The sequence below is a fragment of the Oncorhynchus mykiss genome, chromosome 9 (assembly GCF_057628025.1).
Source record: "Oncorhynchus mykiss isolate SJ-2025 chromosome 9, ASM5762802v1, whole genome shotgun sequence".
NCBI lineage: Eukaryota > Metazoa > Chordata > Actinopteri > Salmoniformes > Salmonidae > Oncorhynchus > Oncorhynchus mykiss.
In genome coordinates, this window is record NC_143030.1 from 54,674,899 (window position 1) to 54,695,883 (window position 20,985).

The 20,985-nt window shown below is 45.1% G+C and overlaps 1 protein-coding gene across 4 annotated transcripts in view; it reads left to right on the plus strand.

Moving 5' to 3' along the window:
• arhgap46b (Rho GTPase activating protein 46b) overlaps positions 1 to 20,082 on the plus strand; it is a 94,917-nt gene extending 74,835 nt beyond the window's left edge. For all 4 annotated transcript variants that reach the window (XM_021616045.3, XM_021616046.3, XM_036988227.2 and 1 more), the window contains 7 exons: positions 4,584 to 5,220; positions 5,685 to 5,783; positions 12,500 to 12,573; positions 13,480 to 13,679; positions 16,065 to 16,156; positions 16,337 to 16,506; positions 16,706 to 20,082. In XM_021616045.3, the coding sequence (XP_021471720.3) occupies positions 4,584 to 5,220; positions 5,685 to 5,783; positions 12,500 to 12,573; positions 13,480 to 13,679; positions 16,065 to 16,156; positions 16,337 to 16,506; positions 16,706 to 16,900 (1,467 nt within the window). In that variant the 3' untranslated portion in view covers positions 16,901 to 20,082. The remainder of the gene's footprint in view (positions 1 to 4,583; positions 5,221 to 5,684; positions 5,784 to 12,499; positions 12,574 to 13,479; positions 13,680 to 16,064; positions 16,157 to 16,336; positions 16,507 to 16,705) is intronic.
• The last annotated feature ends 903 nt before the right edge of the window (positions 20,083 to 20,985 follow it).

Here is a 20,985-nt window from a genome sequence, read left to right on the forward strand (position 1 = left end):
AATAAGCCTGACTAACAGATGTCTGTATATAGCCTCGCTACTCTTATTTTCAAATGTATTTTTACTGTTGTTTTATTACTTTACTTAGCTGTAAGTAAGCATTTCACTGTAAGGTGAAATGTTGTATTCGGCGCACGTGACAAATAAACTTTGATTTGATTTGAAGTTAACGATTCTGTACGTTTCCATAAGCATGTGGAGATTGGCGTGTAGGCTATTTGGCGTAGAGTTAGGCCTTAAAGCTTAGGCTTGTGCCAGATAGCCTAAATACCTGAATGTAACCTATAGATAGAAATTGCACAAGAATGATACATTTATAATTTTTTTATACATTTATGGATTTTTGTTAAGGTATTGTTTTCTCTTTATTCAACACGCCCGACACCTACCCGCCCTTCATCCACACAATATTTAATGACCCTAATCCCGCCCTGCGGATATGACCGCAGGGGACTGTGGGTTATGAGCCAACCCACGCTTCGCAGTGTGCGTGTGTGTTTTGATTTGGGTTAGCCTAGTTTCTCAGTGTGCCTGGATACATAGGCAGAGAGATGTTTTTGTCAAAGGCTTTATCAACTCAAACCACATCCACCCCCATAACTTGTAGGCCCGCTCTTCTGCAGTGACTCTGAACAGCACAGCCTGTCTGTACGAACTAAAAAGAGAGCAAGGACTCACCCAGGCTGATTACACATTTGCGGCAGACAGGAAAAATAAAGGAGCTTTGATGGGGGTGGCTGAGCGCTCCGCTCCCCCACGCAAAGTGCCATCCATAAGGTGGCTTCGTCACCTCCACCAAGGGAACACTGCATGCCTGGAGAAGCTCTCCTGAAGAGGGAACGAGAGGAGAAGACAGAGAGAGTGACAGAGAGGCAGAGGAAAAGAGAGATACAGAGGTAGAGATTATTTTCTGCTCTCAGCATCTCTCAGGTGAGTCAGTGATAGACTTGCAGGGTCTCATGCCAGTGGAGTGCTTCAGAGGAGCAGGATCATGTTTGGCTGGGTCAGTGAGTCAGAGAGATGACGAGTGAGATGAGAAACAGTATGGGGACAGAAACACTGAACAGTGGGATCGTTACTGAACACGACAGAAACTAGGTCACCCTGCAGAGTGGAAAGTGGTGAGTACCAAACAACGTACCCTGCCTGCATCCACCAGACTAGACCGGAGGACCATCACTGGTGTAAAATGTGTGTGTGTGTGTATGGCGAGATTGTATCATGCAGTTCAATGAAAAGAATGGCCACCAACCACCCAGGTAGAAGGAAGAGATGGGAAGAGTCTGTATACTCGATACGGTCAGATAGAGGAGATGACACAGAGAGTGGGAAACATAACACTGTTCTTCCATGTCTCAACAGATCTTATCCTGGCTGCAGTGTGTGTTGTGTTGCGCTGGGCTTGGGGACTGTGTATCTTTGCTTCAGAGCATTAATCAGAGCAGTACTGTTACTGTAGGCGGTGGGATGGAGGTTAACTGCCTCTGTTTGTCAGCAGTGTGTTGTTGGTGACTCATTCAAGCTGAGTATTTGAGACTTATTTTCCCACACTAGCGCTTAGCGGGGGTCATGCTAGCTCCAACCCCATTCATCCATCCACTATCCCAGCTGGGTCACATCACTCGACAACTGGTGCATACTCTAAACTCTGCTCTGTTCAATAAAACGCACCCTTACTAAATGTTTCATTTAATTTTTTTTAACTCGATCTGGACGACCTTATTAGAATTGTTGGTTTCATTCCAGGACTATTTTTATTGCATAAAGGGGAAAAAGTTTCTGGCAGCAGAAATTAAACCAATCCCTCGTTTTCGAGGGGAAGCGTTTATTTTTTTCTCAGACAATAAGCATTGGGGAGAAGGTCCAGGCAGTCCCAGTCTCCACCAGGCTGGTTACTGGCTGGGAGGAACAGAGTAATTTGTGTGGATACAGCCCAGCCCAGCAACCACTACAAAGGCACCAGAGTCCTAGATTTATGGCTCATTGCTCTGGTTCACTGGGGATAATATCATGCCTAGAAATGGGATCACTTACGTTCATGATTTACAATACTGCAGGCACTTCTAAGTTGTAGACTCGTCTTGTACACTTTTACTGGGTATGTATACTTATGTCTTGGTATAGTAAGTCTCCAGCGAGGGGTTAAGTTACTGACTGTCAAAACTGAAAGTGATGGCCATCTTGAATCCTCCGATCTGAAAGCAGGCTTGTCTTATGGGTGTGTGCATGTACCAAGTGCTCCGATGGGCTCCTATATGAAACTCCTACGTTATGCAGATGAACACACACTCATATAGAAGTAACGTACGCGTGTTTCACGGTTCATTGTCAGGTGTGTGGGAGAGTAACTTGGCAGAGGCAGCCTGTGCTGTACAGGGAGACTGGGAGCTGAGTGCTGTGTGCATGTCGGTTGCATTGGCTTTACTGAAATGTGGTTCAAGCCCACAGAAGCCATATCATTCACTGTAGTACATGGAGCCTGACTTAACCCCCATGGAAATTACTCTCCCGAAGGCCTCCAGCAAGAATGCCGGTCGGGAATGGAAGTACGAAGAGGGTCCTAAATAACCCGACATCAGTAATTAGCAGGATTGGTCTGTAATAGTGGTTCTTTTGTACAAACACTAATGTAAAAACTAACACAGTTAACCAGGATTTATTTGAACACAATTTGTGGGAAATGTGGCGTTAAGACTGGGCGTCCTCATTTCTGGAGCTTTGGGAACCTGTCCAAACAAGTTAGGCCAAACTCTCTCTTGTCTGTGTAACTTGTGAGTGTTTTCCACTGTCCCTGGCTAGCTGTGCCTGGTTTGAAGGTGCCCCTGCTTGCCCTGACCCTAAATGTGCCTGAGGAGCAGTGTCTTACCCTGCTGTCTGCAACCTAGTCTGGGAGAGGACACTGTGATGGCCAGGACACTGCTGAGCCCCGTCACACCACACAGGACACCACACACACACACACACACACACACACTGACCAGGAAGACTAGACACTGAGAGCCATCTGGAACAAACAGAGGCAGAGGAAATAAGAGTGAGAGGTAGTGGACTAAATGAGGAAGATGAATTACATGAGAGATGGAAAGAGAGAGGAAGAAGGGATTGATGGATCTCAAAGCACTATGAATACCTGTGACAGGCAGCAGATGCAGCCGTTTGAGTGAAAGGGAATGGATTGTTGGGAAATAAAGAGGGGGAGGAGAGAGAGAGAGAGAGAGAGAGGTTAAGGCCAATGTTGCGTGGCCAAAGCCAGAAAGTCTTCATCTTGTGTCCCCTCCGAGGACTGATGGTTTGGCACCCAGTAATTCCCGCAGGCCTCCCTCGCGCTTAATTACCCAGCTAACAAGCCTTACACAACCCCTTTTTTTTAAATCTTCATCTGAGCCTGTTTAACCAGCCACTTCGATATGGTTACATCATGGAAATTCAGCATTGGCCACTAAGACCTCTGTTTTCAGCTCAGACTTATTTGTGACTGGTACCTCCATGGCCGTGTTTTATACTGTGCGATGAATACAAATGATGTGGGTTTGGAGAAAGGCTTTGTTGGCGTTAGCGGGTCGTAGAGGAGCTCCAGACCTGCTGAGGGGGTTAGGGTTGGAAAGCTGTGGACCTGGGCTATGGAAAAATACACCAGTTATACTGCTGACCGACAGCCCACATGGTTCATATCACCATTCTGTATAGTTTACTGCACCGCTGAAAACATTCTCATGCGGCTTTTGTTTTTAATACGACCACATTATGAAGGCCGTACTACATGGGGACGTATGTCTGTTAGGGCCGGTCTGTAAAACGGGGGTAACCATCCCTAGACCCTACCCACACAGCTCTGCCAGAACGTTAATGAAACCCCTGGTATCTGTTTAACAGATCTGCCAGACTTCTGCTATAGTGTGGTATTACATTGTAAATATGACATCATAGGAAGAATGTGAATGCAAAGCCCATATGTCAAGGTTATTGTTGGTTATTACAGTTTGTTCTTCTTTGGGCCGTGTAATTGAGTCTGACGAAGACTTTGGTGACACATTAGTGTTGGTTCAGAGGAAGACTCAGTATTGTTATGATTGGGTTTGAATGAACTGGATGTTCCAGAGTGGGAGAACCATGGTAGCCATCGGGGATTTGACATGATTCATTGCATAAAGTGGACAAATTGATATCATATTATTAGATTAGTGAAAGTAGTTTAATAAAGACCCAGTGGCAGTGGGAGTGTTTTGGCTTGAGGGAAGGGAAGCAGACACGAGAAGGATACAGTGAGTGGGGGATGGATGTTATGTTACCGTATGTGTTTTGATGCGATTTCCATATTGGGTCACCTATTTCTGGAGTGGGATCTGTGTGAGTGATTCCAGGTTCTACTCTGAGGGGGAATGAGTAAACGGATCCTACCGTATGCACACACACACACACACACACACACACACACACACCATAATGCACATGCTCTACAAACCTTTGCAGCATCAGACACATACCATCAACAAACAGTAATTCACATAGGATTCCAGCTGTAGCGTTTGTCTATGCCTTGAATCTTCCTCTCCTTCCCTCTCTCCCTCTGTTTTCTTCTCCAGGCAGGAACACTGGAATCCAAGGCCCAGTCCGAGTCCTCATCACACGGGGGAGGTAATGGTCACGGGGGCACCCGGGGTTCCCCCCATAGAGTTATCGTGACTGGAGACAGAGGAGAAGGTGGGGGAGGTGGAAAAGGAGGTATGGGTTACCAGTACCCTTACACCACCCTCTGCAAACCTCCTCCAGACGCCAACATGGTGGACTGGGCCAGTAAGAACCTGAACCAACACACTCAGGGCCTGTTCCGCCGCCGCGTCTCCATCTCCAACATGCTCTCCTGGAACAGGGGCTCCATTAAGAAGCCCATGCTGATCACCAGCGACCGCACAGTCAAGAAGGAGGCCTGTGAGATGTTCAAACTGGTCCAGGCCTACATGGGGGACCGTCCAGCCCGGCTGGAGCGCCGTCACGCTGCCCTGCTGGTGGTCACTAAGTGCTGGGGCATGCAGGGCCTGAGGGACGAGTTGTACGTCCAGCTGGTCAGACAGACCACTGACAACCTGAACCTGAGAAGCCTGGAGGCCGGCTGGGAACTCATGGCCATCAGCCTGGCCTTCTTCTCCCCCTCACCCAAGTTCAGACGCTACCTGGAGGGGTACATTCAGAGACATCTGGAGCCCTCCAACGACAAGAAGAGTGAGTGGCAACACCGCTTCTATTGATAAAATGTTTTTTTTCTGTTTATATAAATCTATGAATGTTTTTCTGTGTTTACCATTGGTTGTGGGTTGATGAAGGTTTTTGTTTCCTGTGGCTGCGGATTTTTGGTGTTTTGGGGGTAAATACGATTTGTTTGATTAGACTAGAATGCATCCAGAGGTGTGTTTGTGTTTCCGGTATTCTCATGTGGTCAAAAACAGCCAGTTGATATTGGTTTTCCAGCTATTATTATCTGGGATTCAGGCCAGATCAAACAGGATGCAGCACTGGAAAAGTGAGAGAAGAGGAAAAAAAAAAGGAGGGGGAGTAAGGTCAAAGTTGAGAGAGCCCAGCACAAAACACCGTCATCTGTTTTTCAGATCTACACACGGAGAAGAGTTATTGCGATAAATCTTTAATCAAATAACGTTTTGACTTTCCGCCGTGTTTGCCACTTACAGTCATGCAGCACATTATGGAACAACAGGACATGAAGAACAAGAAGAATTCAAAGTCCCGGAAGAAGAGGAAGCAGAACAATGAGGAGGAAGAAGAGGAGGGTGAGTTTCACTACGGCAACACTTGTTCATTCATACAGGAGAAAAATTGAGAGGGAGGATTAAACCCACAGTGTCACCCTCTTAGAACTGACACACTCACAGGAGAGATTAACTAGCTCTTTTTCTATATGAGATTGATCGTTGAAGGTATTGCACACATTTGCATCACCACAACGCTTTTTAAATGAGAGTAGCAGAACCACACAAAGGAGCCTTGATGAGATCCAAGTGCCAGGGTGTCCTGTTTCCCTCTGTGCTGTATCTCTGTTGCCCAGCTGAGCTGGCTAGCACACGCTGCCAGTCGTCCTCCCTGGCCCTGTCTCCTCCTAACCCTCTGGCCTAAAGAACAGTGAAGAATAGAACGGTTCAGAACTTTTGAGAAACATCACAGCACAGTTGAAAAATTGTGTGGTCTTCAGAGATAGATGGGAGGGTTTGAGGGTAGCTGAACGGGGTTGAGGGTAGCTGAACGGAGTTGAGGGTAGCTGAACGGGGTTGAGGGTAGCTGAACGATGGGACTAAAAACAAACAAAAGAGAACTATTGTAAAATACATTGTGTCCATAAAATGGATATACAGTTGAAGTCGGAAGTTTACACACACTTAGGTTGGAGTCGTTAAAACTCGTTTTTCAACCACTCCACAAATGTCTTGTTAACAAACTATAGTTTTTGCAAGTCGGTTAGGACATCTACTTTGTGCACGACACAAGTAGTTTTTTCAACAATTGTTTACAGACAGATTATTTCACTTATAATTCACTATATCACCATTCCAGTGGGTCAGAAGTTTACTTACACTAAGTTGACTGTGCCTTGAACAGCTTGGAAAATTCCAGAAAATGATGTCATGGCTTTCAAAGCTTCTGATAGGCTAATTGACATCATTTGAGTCAATTGGAGGTGTACCTGTGGATGTATTTCAAGACCTACCTTCAAACTCAGTGCCTCTTTGCTTGACATCATGGGAAAATCAAAAGAAATCAGCCAAGACCTCCGGAAAAAAATTGTAGACTTCCACAAGTCTGGTTCACCCTTGGGAGCAATTTCCAAACACCTGAAGGTACCACATTCATCTGTACAAACCATAGTATGCAAGTATTAACACCATGGGACCACGCAGCCGTCATACTGCTCAGGAAGGAGACGCGTTCTGTCTCCTAGAGATGAACGTACTTTGGTGTGAAAAGTGCAAATCAATCCCAGAACAACAGCAAAGGACCTTGTGAAGATGCTGGAGGTAAAACAAGATCTATGTCGACATCACCTGAAAGGCCGCTCAGCAAGGAAGAAGCCACTGCTCCAAAACCACCATAAGAAAGCCAGACTACGGTTTGCAACTGCACATGGGACAAAGATCATACTTTTTGGAGAAATGTCCTCTGGTCTGATGAAACAAAAATAGAACTGTTTGGCCATAATGACCATCGTTATGTTTGGAGGAAAAAGGTAGAGGCTTGCAAGCCAAAGTACACCATCCAAACTGTAAAGCACTGGGGTGGCAGCATCATGTTGTGGGGGTGCTTTGCTGCAGAAGGGACTGGTGCACTTCACAAAATAGATGGCATCATGAGGGAGGAAAATTACGTGGATATATTGAGGCAACATCTCAAGACATCAGTCAGGAAGTTGAAGCTTGGTCGCAAATGGGTCTTCCATTTGATCCCAAGCATACTTCCAAAGTTGTGGCAAAATGGCTTAAGGACAACAAAGTCAAGTTATTGGAGTGGCCATCACAAAGACCTGACCTCAATCCTATAGAACATTTTTGGGTAGAACTGAAAAAGCATGTGCGAGCAAGGAGGCCTACAAACTTGACTCAGTTGCACCAGCTCTGTCAGGAGGAATGGGCCAAAATTCACCCAACTTATTGTGGGAAGCTTGTGGAAGGCTACCCGAAATGTTTGACCCAAGTTCAACAATTTAAAGGCAATGCTCCCAAATACTAATTGAGTGTATGTAAACTTCAAACCCAATGGGAATGTGATGAAAGAAATAAAAGCTGAAATAAATCATTCGCTCTACTATTATTCTAACATTTCACATTATTAAAATAAATTGGTGATCCTAACTGACGTAAAACAGGGACTTTTTACTAGGATTAAATGTCAGGAATTGTGAACAACTGAGTTGAAATGTATTTGGCTAAGGTGTATGTAAACTTCTGACTTCAACTGTAGCAGAAGTATAAGTAAACAGTAGCTGTTTGTTATAAAGAAGTTGTTGGGTGAGTGTGCTTCCTGCTACAGACCACAGCTACTTTCATTATGCCCGTGTAATTGTTCTACAGCTAGCAGCACTCTCGGCATAGTCAATCAGTGACGTACTCTGACTCACCCCAGCTCTCTGTGTGTCATGACATTCCTGTTGATGTTGTTTGATTCTGAGGATTCATTTGACCAATCAGATGGCTCCTCACAGCTGTGTCCCAGCATCCGGGCCCCTCTCATGATGCAGCGTTCTGCCCCGAGGCCAAACGCACCGCGTCTTCCACACCAAGACCCAGCCTCAGACACCAGACCACATCACACAGTTATCCGCAGCACTGCTACCAGCTGTACTAGTACTGTGACAGAGAGAGTCGACTCACTGCACTACATCATCAACGAGACTATAGCGCATGGGAGAGGTGAAGAGAATTGAGATGGTTGTTGACTCACTCCCCGCACTGCAGTAGAAACCAGTTAGTCATACTCCACATCCGCTATGGAGTGTTGGCATCGAGGACAGAGGACCTACTGTCTGTGGGAGACTGTTTGTTTGTACTGGAGGGTTGGGTGATCCATACTCTTTTACAGATATGGGGCACTGGACAAATGATCCAGCTTCCTGTGATCCAGAACCCAGTCTACAACAGATATGATGATATCTGATATGGGCTCAAGTCCAGGTAGAGATGAAGGGGGGAGGGGTTTGATGGGGACGATCGTAGGGATGTCCTGACGGGAGGGAGGTGGCGTCTTTATGGGCTTCAGCAGCTGCCTCTCCGGGCCCAGGCTGCTGAGTGGGCATTGTTCTGGGCAGCAGTTTGGGGCCTCAGATCCAGCTCTTCATCAAAAGAAGAGAAAGAGGGCGTAGAAGGTTTGTTTAGGTAGTGCCCGACTTCTCTGTGGCACGTTTAAGAGCGTGTGGCTGACAATGGCTGGGGAGGCCTGTGCAGCCAGGCATTGTGGTGGCAGCAGTGGGCTGTCCTGGGAAAGACACTCCCAGTGAAGGGGGAGCGTGGGCTATAGGAGTGGGGTGGTTGGGGCCTCTTCTCCTCTCTGTGGAGGATTAAAGGTTGGCACCAACACTTATTTGTATGCAAATACTCTCTTTACATTTTCTCTATCGTTTTTTCTCTGGCCCTGGCTGTCCCTGTTTAGCATTGGACACTAAGCTGAGGCTCAGGCCACAGGCACAAACAGGCTGCTAATGGAGAGGAATGAAGAGACCGTTGTTCTTTTCTGTCACCTGCTTTATAGATACCCCCCATCCCCCACGTCTATTTCTCCCTTTGTCTTTTATGCATGCATGCATGCATGCATACATACACATCCATCCATCTCTCTTTCTCTCTCTCTCTTTCTCTCTCTCTCTCTCTCTTTCCTTGTGGTATTATACAGGTATTACACCCACCAGGAAGTGTTTATTTTTATTTAATATTGTCTAGGCAAATCAGTTAAGAACAAATTATTATTTTACAATGACAACCTACCCAGGCCAAACCCTCCCATAACCCGGACAGCGCTGGGCCAATTGTGCACCACCCTATGGTACTCCCGATCACGTCCTGTTATGATACAGCCCGGGATCAAACCAGGTTCTGTAGTGATGCCTCTAACACTGAGATGTAGTGCCTTAGACCGCTGTGCCACTCGGGAGCCCTTGTAAAATCAACACAGGCTACTCTCTTTTAGAACTATGGGTCTTAACAGTGGTGTTCATGCCAGCTAGCCCTCTATGCTGCCTGGGCTATGTGCCTCAGTAATATCACCTGGCATAGAGGGGAAATCAGTCCACCGCTCCCACATGCTTGTCATTCCAACACTAACACAAAACAGGAGAAGGACGGAATGATCAGGAAGAAGGAGAATGGATGAGTAGTATGCCACAGCAACAATCAGAGGAGAGGATAATACATTCAAGATTGGGAGGGGCAGAGGAGAGGAGTGAGGACAAAAACTGGTTGAATCAATGTTGGTTTCACTCCATTCCAAGAAAAACATGCAGTGTGATGATGTTGAATCAATGTGGAAAATTGATTGGGCTTGCAAGTCATCATCAACGTAAGGGAACTCTTTTTTTCCACACAACGTTTTACCAGAATCACAGCTGTGTATTTACAGTAATAATGAATCAATCATTTCTCCATGAGGACCCTATGATATCTTTGCACCCTTCTCTCTCTGTTGTTTCATGAAGCAGTAAAGTTGGGTTGTGATTTTAAGGGTAGATTTTTGTTGTTGTTGATTTCACGCTGAATTCACGTTAGCTGACAACTCAACCAAATGTCAATCAAAACTAAACATGGAGCTGGCGTCTGTACCCAGTGGGAAGTGAATAAAAGAGGATGAGAGGAGAAGAGAAGACGAGGGAGCTAAAGAGAATACTGTAGGGAAGAAAGAAAGGACCTGGGGTTGTAGCAGCAGTCCCAGCAGCAGTCCTGAGCCAGAGCGATGTGTGTGCTGCAGTCCAGCAGCAGTCCTGAGCCAGAGCGATGTGTGTGTCCTGCAGTCCCAGCAGCAGTCCTGAGCCAGAGCGATGTGTGTGTGCTGCAGTCCAGCAGCAGTCCTGAGCCAGAGCGATGTGTGTGCTGCAGTCCAGCAGCAGTCCTGAGCCAGAGCGATGTGTGTGTGCTGCAGTCCAGCAGCAGTCCTGAGTCAGAGCGATGTCTGTGTGCTGCAGTCTCAGCAGCAGTCCTGAGCCAAAGCAATGTGTGTGTGCTGCAGTCCAGCAGCAGTCCTGAGCCAGAGCGATGTGTGTGTCCTGCAGTCCTGCAGCACCGAGTCAGAGATCAGAGACGGGGCCTTGTGAAATGACTGCCCTGCCTCTTAAACATGTGTTTTTACAGATGAAAGAGAACTTCTCTTGAAACAACTCGTATACAACTTTCCCCTTCTCCGTTTCTGTTACAAAGCACTACACCCACTATGTTTGAACAGGTTGACAACACTGTAAACACGGCTAGAAGAGGAGAAGTGAAAGGATTTGTTCTGGACTGAGGTCATCAGGTTTGTCCTGTGTGACCCGTCACCTCTCTGACTATCCCTGTGGCCTCACAACTGTGCTCTGAGGTGAATGACCCAGTAGTATGAATTCTGGTGTCTACTCTTCTAAAACGATGCAGTGCTATAGTAACAGTAGGGCCTGTTCGGGCTGATGAAGGTTCCTCCTTGGTCATAGTATTCCTCTTTCTCCCCCTCTCCTAGTCTCTGCCTCCTCCTTTCCTAATTTCCTCATTCCTCACTTATTTTCTCCTTTGTGCCCCAGTATCTCTACTTGCACATTCATCTTCTGCACATCTACCATTCCAGTGTTTAATTGCTATATTGTAATTACTTCGCCACCATGGCCTATTTATTGCCTTACCTCCCTTATCTTATCTCACTTGCACACATTGTATATAGACTTTTTCTACTGTGTTATTGACTGTATGTTTGTTTACTCCATGTGTAACTCTGTGTTGTTGTATGTGTCGAACTGCTTTGCTTTATCTTGGCCAGGTCGCAGTTGTAAATGAGAACTTGTTCTCAACTGGCCTACCTGGTTAAATAAAGGTGAAATAATAATGAATCAATCATTTCTCCATGAGGACCCTATGATATCTTTGCACCCTTCTCTCTCTGTTGTTTCATGAAGCAGTAAAGTTGGGTTGTGATTTGAATTACTTTTCCTCGGCATTGAAATCCATCTCATTTCCGTCTTGGGTGAGAATAAAGTCCTCCCTCTCCCACCATGTCAGTTCTGTGTGATTCATTCGATTTATGACAGAAGACAATAATCACAAAACCTTTTTTAAAGCGTCAAGATCTCGTAGTCTCTCAAAACACAACTCATCTACCCTCGGCCAAAACCGCGGCGGCTGTTTTGTCGCTGAGGACATGCTTTCACCTGTTTGCCATAAATCTGGGTCATGTGGATCTTTCACTACCAGCGTCTGTAGCCAAGATGCATTTTGGTTCTCACAGTTAGAACGAAATGTGTAGGCCAATGCCTCAGTCGCTCATTCTATGCAGCCTTAATATTGTTATATGGGCCTGATATACAATAGTAGTATTTACAGTAAAAAATAGAAGCAATTGGGGAACAAGTAAACATGCAGTTTCCGTAATGATAGTAGCAATAGTGCATCAGTAACAGTAGTAGTAATAACTGTGATAGTAATACTTTGCATTAGTAATAGTTCAGCGGTCAGTGTTTGACGTCTCAGTGGCTTTAACCTTGAAGCACAGCTGTTCCCTACAGCTCTATATGCTGGGTTATATTACTCCATGCTGGCTGGGCACGATTCTCATGGAATATGCAGAGCTGATATCCAAAATGCCCTGCGGTGGACAGATTTGGTTTTAATGATTCATTAGTAACAAGATCTGTCGGTTTTATCACTGTGGAACAGAAGTGATACGGCCTCAACACTAAGGATGTTGACATGCAGGCAGATAGAAAACAGCAACGGATTGTGTTACCGCCTCAGGATTGGTCAGTAATGATGTCTGTCATCTCCCCTCTCTCCAGGCCTGCCAATCAGCACTTATGCCAAGTACTGCTATCGCAAGCTGCAGAAGGTCGCCGTCACTGGGGTCAAAAAGGTAGGAAGGTCATCCTAAAGCACTATTAAAAGGTCCAGGGAGGGGGTGTCAGACAAGGACAGAGGGGGTTGCTCCATCTCTCACTGCTGGTCTGGATGGAGGTTTCATTTCCAGACTTTCTGCTGCAGTTCTATACTCTAATGATCTGAATGGATATTGGGACTCCAACCCTCCCAGCAGACGAAGAGAAGTGGAACATTTCTATTGTTTTAATGAGTCAGTGTTGCCCCTGAGGTTAGTGTCGGCCGTGAAGCGTGGCACTGACTGAAGCATTCTGGGAGCTCTCACATATGTTAGCAATCATCGCACTGGGCCCTTAGGAGTCCTCAGCAAAATAGGCACTAATCTGTAAACCCAAACTGAGGTGGGGGGGTTACGACAACCTTTTAACCCCCCCTTCCGTCATCCGCTCTCTCCCCATCCACTTGGACACGTGGAGCTAAAGATGGGGTTCAAGTCTGAGCTCACACCCCCCAACCAACCCTCCATCAGTGCAGCAACAGTCTCCCAACCTCCACCCTGTCCTCTGCTGTGTCCCACCCTGTAATCAGCTTGCCCACAGCCGGCACACTGCAGCCTTACTGCAGCCCCAGGCCAAGCACTTTTACTGGGGGTTATATTTAACCCTCTGAGCTGCTGAGATGGAATCTGGGCTTTAAATATGGCCCGGTGTCTCCTTCTACTGTATACAAGGGAACTGACCTACAGTTCAGCTGTGATTACTGTAGGGAAGTTACAGTAGTGTGAGAGACTCCAAGTGGGCCTCAAGTAGCTTACCTAGATAATGGGCTAGGGACAGCTTTCAACCAGTTTTAAACTTAATCAATAGACTTGTGGTTCTAGAGCTGTGCTTAGAGTCAGGTCCTGTCTACAGAAGACTCTAATGTATTTTTTTCCTTCTCACAGGGTCTAAGGAAGCCCACCCTGGAGGAGTTAGACCAGGGGAGGAAAGCCATTGTGACCCCCTCCCTGTTCGGCAGTGCTCTGGAGGAGATCATGGAGCGTCAGAGTGAGCGGTTCCCGGAGCGCAGGCTCCCCTGGGTGCAGGTGCAGCTGTCCCAGTACGTCCTGGCCCTGGGAGGGGCCCAGACAGAGGGAATCTTCAGGTGAGTAGTCACACCAGCACACCAGGCTGGGCTGCAGACAGAAGGGGTGGAAGGATGGAGGGGGCAATGTTGGTGGCAATGGATTAACATAGGGTACCAGAAACGGTCTCTGCAGATGAGGATCCCTCTGAGGTATGGGGTAAGTGATGTTATGGGGGTAAAGAAAGACAGGCATGGATAAGGGACAGATTCAACCCGATCTTGTTTTGTCTGCTATGCACGTTTTAAAGGTAATGTTCCCGCATTCGGGGAGACCACATTCACGGTAAGCGCTGGTTATGTCGGCTCAATCGGAAATTACCTTTAAATGTCAATCAAGGTATATCGCGGATCTTCCATGGTCCGGATTGAATCTAGGCGTAAGACTGGGTCAGAGGCTTTGCTTCATCAGTAAGAAGCAGTACAGTCAGGGCTGCTCCTGTTCTGATACTCCTGTCCCAGCCCAAGGCCAGCAGCATTACGGGACCCGCCAAAAGCCTCTATCACATTACAGCATCATTGCGCAAAATGGTTCGCAGCATCATCTTGGTATGTGTGCAACAAAAGTTCATCATTTACCTTCTGCTACTATTTCTGTCAAGCCGTCTACACATACAGTTGGATAAATCCAACGTATCCACCACACAGAACGCTCTGCCTGCAACTGCCTGTGCAACACAATGCTGCAATGCAATCACAGTGTTCCATTGGAGAGGAATGTACTTCTGTACCAAAACGCAATGACACTGTCAGTGTGATCGAGGTGTGAGACTCCCATTGGCCAGGAGGGGAGCAAGTTAGCCTGAAATTAGAAGAGAAAGAGTCCATGTTAAATCACTTAAACAAACACAGCATCTCTTGAAGTGGTATACTACAAAGCAGGATCAATGAGTTAGTCAGCTAATTTTGATGACCAACCAGAAATAACTATTGACTTTCTGGTTCATTAAGAAAGCTAAACTTAGATATGTGTTTTTGGAGTCGATTAGCCCATTCCTATTTCAAGCTCATCTTCCTAATTGTAAGAACACTTAGGCCAGTTAGTGCTAACTCATTGATCCTGCTTTGTGGTATACCCTTCAGGACCTATGGGCTTTGGTAAACAAACAAGCCATCTGGTTAACCTGGGGACGTTAAACATTCACTGACTGGGCTGTGGAGAAGAGGAGAGGACTGCACCCTGTTCTCTCTGATTCAGACTCTCTCCTGGGGCATCCATATAGACGTCTGCAGCTCTGACGACCCCCCTCCCCGGTCTGGCTCAGACTGACACTGGGTGGTCATCCAGAGAGATGGTAGTTCAAACAAACATTAATATGTTTGACTTTACCAAATGATACATATTCAGACTAAATGCCTCTCACATAACAAAGAGTGAAAATGCACCAGATATAGCTCTTGCCCTGTCATGCTTCAGATAACATCTAGGGAGTTTTTCCTAGCCACTGTGCTTCTACACCTGCATTGCTTGCTGTTTGGAGTTTTAGGCCTGGTTTCTGTACAGCACTTTGAGATATCAGCTGATGCAAGAAGGGCTATGTAAATACATTTGATTTGATTTGATAACAGCATCCAGTAATTAAAGACATTGTTTTATGCGTGTGTAATGTAAATACAGTGGGTATAGTTTCCCCTTTCTCTCCCATTCTGTTTGTATTGGAGTACGTTTAGACGCAAGTGTTTTATCTGCACACAATCTCTGTTCCTCTTTGTCTAAATTCTCATCACAGACTGACAGATTGTGGACTGTATATAGAACAAACAGGAGATTGACATGAACAAATGTGCACATAATTATTTTAAGCCCGTTCTCATTTTACGAGTCACATCTCCCTTTTGTCGGGTGTGTGATTTGAAAAATGACAGGAAATCTACCCTGGCAGTTTATTTTAAAAACCATGCTATGGAAGGATTGTCTTTATTTTTGTTTACTTATTTAGCTTCAGGGTTTATTTATTTTTACTAGACATGGGTCCCTGTGTCAGGGATATGACTGATGTTGTCCTTGTGGCTCTGTGATTTTGCTTAGGTTTTTCTTCTTGGCACAATCAGTTCCCTTGTAATAGATACCTCCGGACGTGTAGCACTGCTATGTCCATGTCTGCGGATATGAAATTACTTTCATACTAATTATATATAAATGGTATTGCATAACCATGTCCACCTGGGTTCACATATCCCCCATGTGTGGACTAGACCTTGGCAACATGCTAAAGTCATGCTGTGGTTGTCCCTGGGCTGCTTAACGGGGTTGCTGCACCACCTAGTGGGGCTATGCCACAATCCAAGAACAATGTCAATACTCTCATACAAGTATTCAGTCATATTGAAATAGGAGATAAAGCTATTACTTCCTAGTCTCTAGCGCCTGTTATACTTCTATCTGCTGTGTGTCTCTTCCCTCAGGGTGCCTGGAGATATTGACGAGGTGAATGCACTGAAGCTGCAGGTGGATCAGTGGAATATTCCAGAAAACCTTGGTGACCCCAACGTCCCAGGTAAGAAAAAAATCCCTGTTGTTCAGGCTCTATTTCTCCTCTTGGCTGATGTCTTTCTTGAATAGAACAACTCTCTATTGCCTCTTTTCAAATATGTGTTGTAAAGGCTGGAAACACTACTGTATATCGTGCAGGCTACACACCATTGTGTATTGAAGGGAGTGTTTCTCTCTCCTCTAGCGTCTCTGCTGAAGCTGTGGTACAGGGAGCTGGAGGAGCCAGTCATCCCTCAGACCTTCTATAAGCAGTGCGTCAGTAACTATGAGGATCCAGAGGCAGCGATCAGTGTGGTGCAGTCTCTGCCTGAGCTAAGCAGGCTGGTGCTCTGCTACTTTATACACTTCTTACAGGTAACCCTCCTACATATAGGCCTCTCGTCTCCCCTCGCTATCGCTCTCTCTCTTTACAGGTTTATCTGTCACTTTGTATGTTTTGCAGTTATAACTACATAATACCTGTAGGTTTTAATATAAACAGAATTAACAAACCCCACATAAATGTCTCTGAGCTTCACTTTCGCCCTAAACTCACTCCCTCGCTCTCCTGCAGGTGTTTGCCCAGCCCGTCAATGTGAGTAAGACCAAGATGGACGTGAACAACCTGGCCATGGTGATGGCTCCCAACTGTCTCCGCTGCCAGTCGGATGACCCGCGCATCATCTTTGAGAACACACGGAAAGAGATGTCCTTCTTACGCATGCTCATTGTTCACCTGGACACCAGCTTTGTCAAGGGCATCATCTGAGGAGGCCTCCTCTAGACCGCTCACACCACTCTCTACTGCCACCTCACCCACAACAAGCCCGCTGTTCCTTCACACATGTCACATCTCAACCTTCTCTCTGGTTCACTAACACCACATTATGAGGACTACAGACAGTGGACTGCCCAGAAAGTGACTGGAAATCAAGACAGATTTCCTGCTCTGAATCATCTCGTTTGAGACTTTGGGACAAGCTCACATGTGATGGTAATGGGAGACTGTTCATCAGTTTTAAAGCACACTGCAGGACATACTGTACATACTATATGTATCTCCCCATGTTTCTGCTCCAAACACTGGACCGTGCTGGCGTGAGATTCAGCATATGAAGAGCAGTCACAATAGGAGACTGTGATGCACATTAAGCCAGAGTGCAGGGAGAAATCAAGACAAATCTCATTTGTAAATATGGGTTTTTAAAGGATTACTTCCTGCTTTGAGTGCCACATACATATCTGACGCTATGGTCATGAATTATGTTTCGTCATGTGTTCTGAAATAACAAAATGAGGTGAAACCCACTCTGTATTATCACCATTCTCTTTCCTTTATTGTAATAGTGTATTCAAGCAATGTTTTCCTTCTCATTCTAAGTTCATTTGGAATGCTTTTTTGACTAATTTAATATGAATTCTGTCTGGGTTGACAGAGCTGCAGGATGAGTTGACAAAAAAGGTTTATGCTACTCGTGACCTCTCCACTGGCCTCAGAGACAAGTTCACTCTCTAGGTAAAAAAAAAACACATTTATTTCTGAATTAAAGTTTCTCTAGCAGGAAAAATGATTCCCAATCAGTAAGGCATAGATGTGTGTACATGTGTTAGAGATACAGTCTTGAACTAAAATCATTAGGAGCATTTCTTGTAGCACTTTCAGCTGTTTTACTCCAGACACTTACAGTGGGCTTATTTCCCATCCGTTCAGAGAAACACAATTATACCTTTGATGGAGCTTGTAAAAAAAGCAAATTTGAGCTATTAGCAGGTCAGGGGAAAAGAATGCAGGAGAAAATGAGAGCGCTGTCGCTGCCTGTAGCTAAAGCCTCACCCACGCCAACAGTTGTGAATTTACAGTGCGAGCCATAGGGAGGGGCCATCTGGCAGTGGTTTGAGGGTCTGAGGTACATTAGTGCCATAGACTGGGAGGAAAACCATTAAGACAAAACACAAGCTGATTTACTATTTTTAGACAGTATTGCCTAACAAGGACTTTCCTATTCCTCTAAATATCGTGCCTCATGAGGGGAAGACGGTTTAAAATCCATATTTCAGCTGTCTTAACGGCCACGCTGTCACTGTTATATTTAGCAGTGTTGTCAGGGTTTGGGTTTAAGTACCCCACATGTTTTCTCTGTGTCTACCTCATCTTAGTGATGGGCTCTGTGCTGCAAGGCTGTCCGTGTTTGCGGGTGTGTGCGTGCGTGTGTTTGTGTGCATGTGTATGTACGTTTTTGCACATCAGTGTGGGTGTTTGTGGATCGACTGTACATGCGTGTGTGTGTGTGTGTGTGTGTGTGTGTGTGTGTGTGTGTGTGTGTGTGTGTGTGTGTGTGTGTGGTATCAGAGATAGAGAAGCTTGTGTTCATACAGCACACTCTCCCTAATTCCTGGAAGCTGGAGCCCCTAAATTAGAGGGTGTGTTTAGCCAGAATAATGTATCTGGAGGCTAGATGGTTCTGCAGTCACAGCTTTTACAGCGGCCGTGACTCTGTGCCTCCATTTCTGCTTTACTATTCATCTTTTGAAAACCTAAACCCCCAGGGTTGAGTGCCACATTGGAGGATATACCCAGCTTTCCATCACCTCCAGCCAGCAGGGGCAGTGCTGAGGTGGGCAGGGTGCACAGTGCTGGTATTTCTGGGAGTGCATCAGGGATATACAGTTGAAGTTCACATACACTTAGGTTGGAGTCATTAAAACTCATTTTTCAACCACTCCACACATTTCTTGTTAACAAACTATAGTTTTGGCAAGTCGGTTAGGACATCTACTGTGTGCATGACACAAGTCATTTTTCCAACAATTGTTTACAGACAGATTATTTCACTTATAATTTACTGTGTCACAATTCCAGTGGGTCAGAAGTTTACATACACTAAGTTGACTGTGCCATTAAACAGCTTGGAAAATTCCAGAAAATGATGTCATGGCTTTAGAAGCATCTGATAGGCTAATTGACATCATTTGATTCAATTGGAGGTGTACCTGTGGATGTATTTCAAGGCCTACCTTCAAACTCAGTGCCTCTTTGCTTGACATCATGGGAAAAACAAAAGACCTCAGAAAAAAAATTGTAGACCTCCACAAGTCTGGATCATCCTTGAGAGCAATTTCCAAATGCCTGAAGGTACCACATTCATCTGTACAAACAATAATATTCAAGTATTAACATGGATGGAAGAAATAAAGCTGAAATAAATCATTCTCTATACTATTATTCGGACATTTCACATTCTTAAAATAAAGTGGTGATCCTATCTGACGTAAGACAGGGAATTTTTACTAGGATTAAATGTCAGGAATTGTGAAAAACTGAGTTTAAATGTATTTGGCTAAGGTGTATGTAAACTTCCGACTTCAACTGTATGCTGAGCATGCAGAACAAGGAGGAAGATGTCATGGACAGAGCCCATACTCTTACGCACTGAACTTCCAAAGCTCTGGTTTAACTCGTCTCCATCCTATGCTCTTCTGTGGATGACGGCTGTACATATTCAGTTTGATATGTGAATAGCAGTATGGTCTTTGGTCACTGATTGTTCAAACCAATTAGTTATAACATGATTCAACCATATTGTTAAAAAATATCAACTAATGTTCCATTCTACAGTAATGTCATTATTCTCTTCATTTGACTTAAATGCTCGTGGTGCAACTCATCAGTGTAATTTTTCAATTTGATAAATAGCCTAACCTTTGACACAATCTTTTTTTCGTCCTTGGAATGAGTGTTGATAGTGGTTGTTGAGATGATAGAATAACTTAGGTGTGTGATGTTTACACTGTGTGTGGTTACAGTTACAACATGTGTGTGCACCTCATCCATTGCACTTCTATCTCTAATCCCCTGTCCTCACATGATGGATGCTATTGACTATTGTTGTAAATATGCTTGCAGGTCTTTGGGGTATGCTGTTTGAAAAACAATAAAAACAGCAATGGCGATTGTGATTGTGCAGATGCATTTATTTCATGAAATGATTGAAAAAATCACATGGACAGTAATAAAATGTGTTCATTTTGCATAGATATGAGTATTTAACTCTTAACCTTTGTCTCCCATTGACATCAATATGCATTTCACAGTTCAAGTTTTTTGTGACCAACAGAAACATTGAGTAGATGGCTAGAGGCCAGCGCTTACGCAGGATTTGGTTCTGGATGCAATTAAATCTATGTGCTATGGTAGAATTATGTCTTTCACTGCATCCAACACACCCGGACCCTGACACATCTGAACGTATGTGGCCCATAAGCAATAAACGTTAACACAACCCCAACAGCAGCCATGGTATCTCCGTGTTAAAGCAAACCTCTGGACAGTTGTATGCAGGAGGCCAAGTAAGCATGATAAGCAGACCTGCAATTTAGGCTCAGCTGTATTTTCTAAGTGTAGGTGTTTATGTATAGGACACAATTGTTGCAGGGCCAAATCACCCTCAGTAAAGGGAGAGAAAGTGGATGGGTGTTCTTTACCTTTTCTCCTGTCGGTTCTCCGTGAGGTGAGCCAGTGTGGCCCCGTCACATTCCAGGTAGTGTGGGGGCCTTGGATTTTGGTGTGTGAAACAGGAGTTACTTTGACTGTTGGTGTCTCTGTCTCTGTCACATCAGCTGTTTTTGTTCCTTGTTTGTTGCAACCTGCAAGCACAGCATAAGCATGCACAACTCCACAAGGATACAGCTCAAATTATCTACATGTTTTCTGTAAAGTATTTGAAAACATTAATGAATTCTGCATAATGCCCATTTCATTTGCTAGCTAGCACAGTGACTAAAACACAATCAAAGGAAAATACAAAAGCACATATTTGAAGTTGCTTATAATACACTATATTGAGAAGTGGCTGG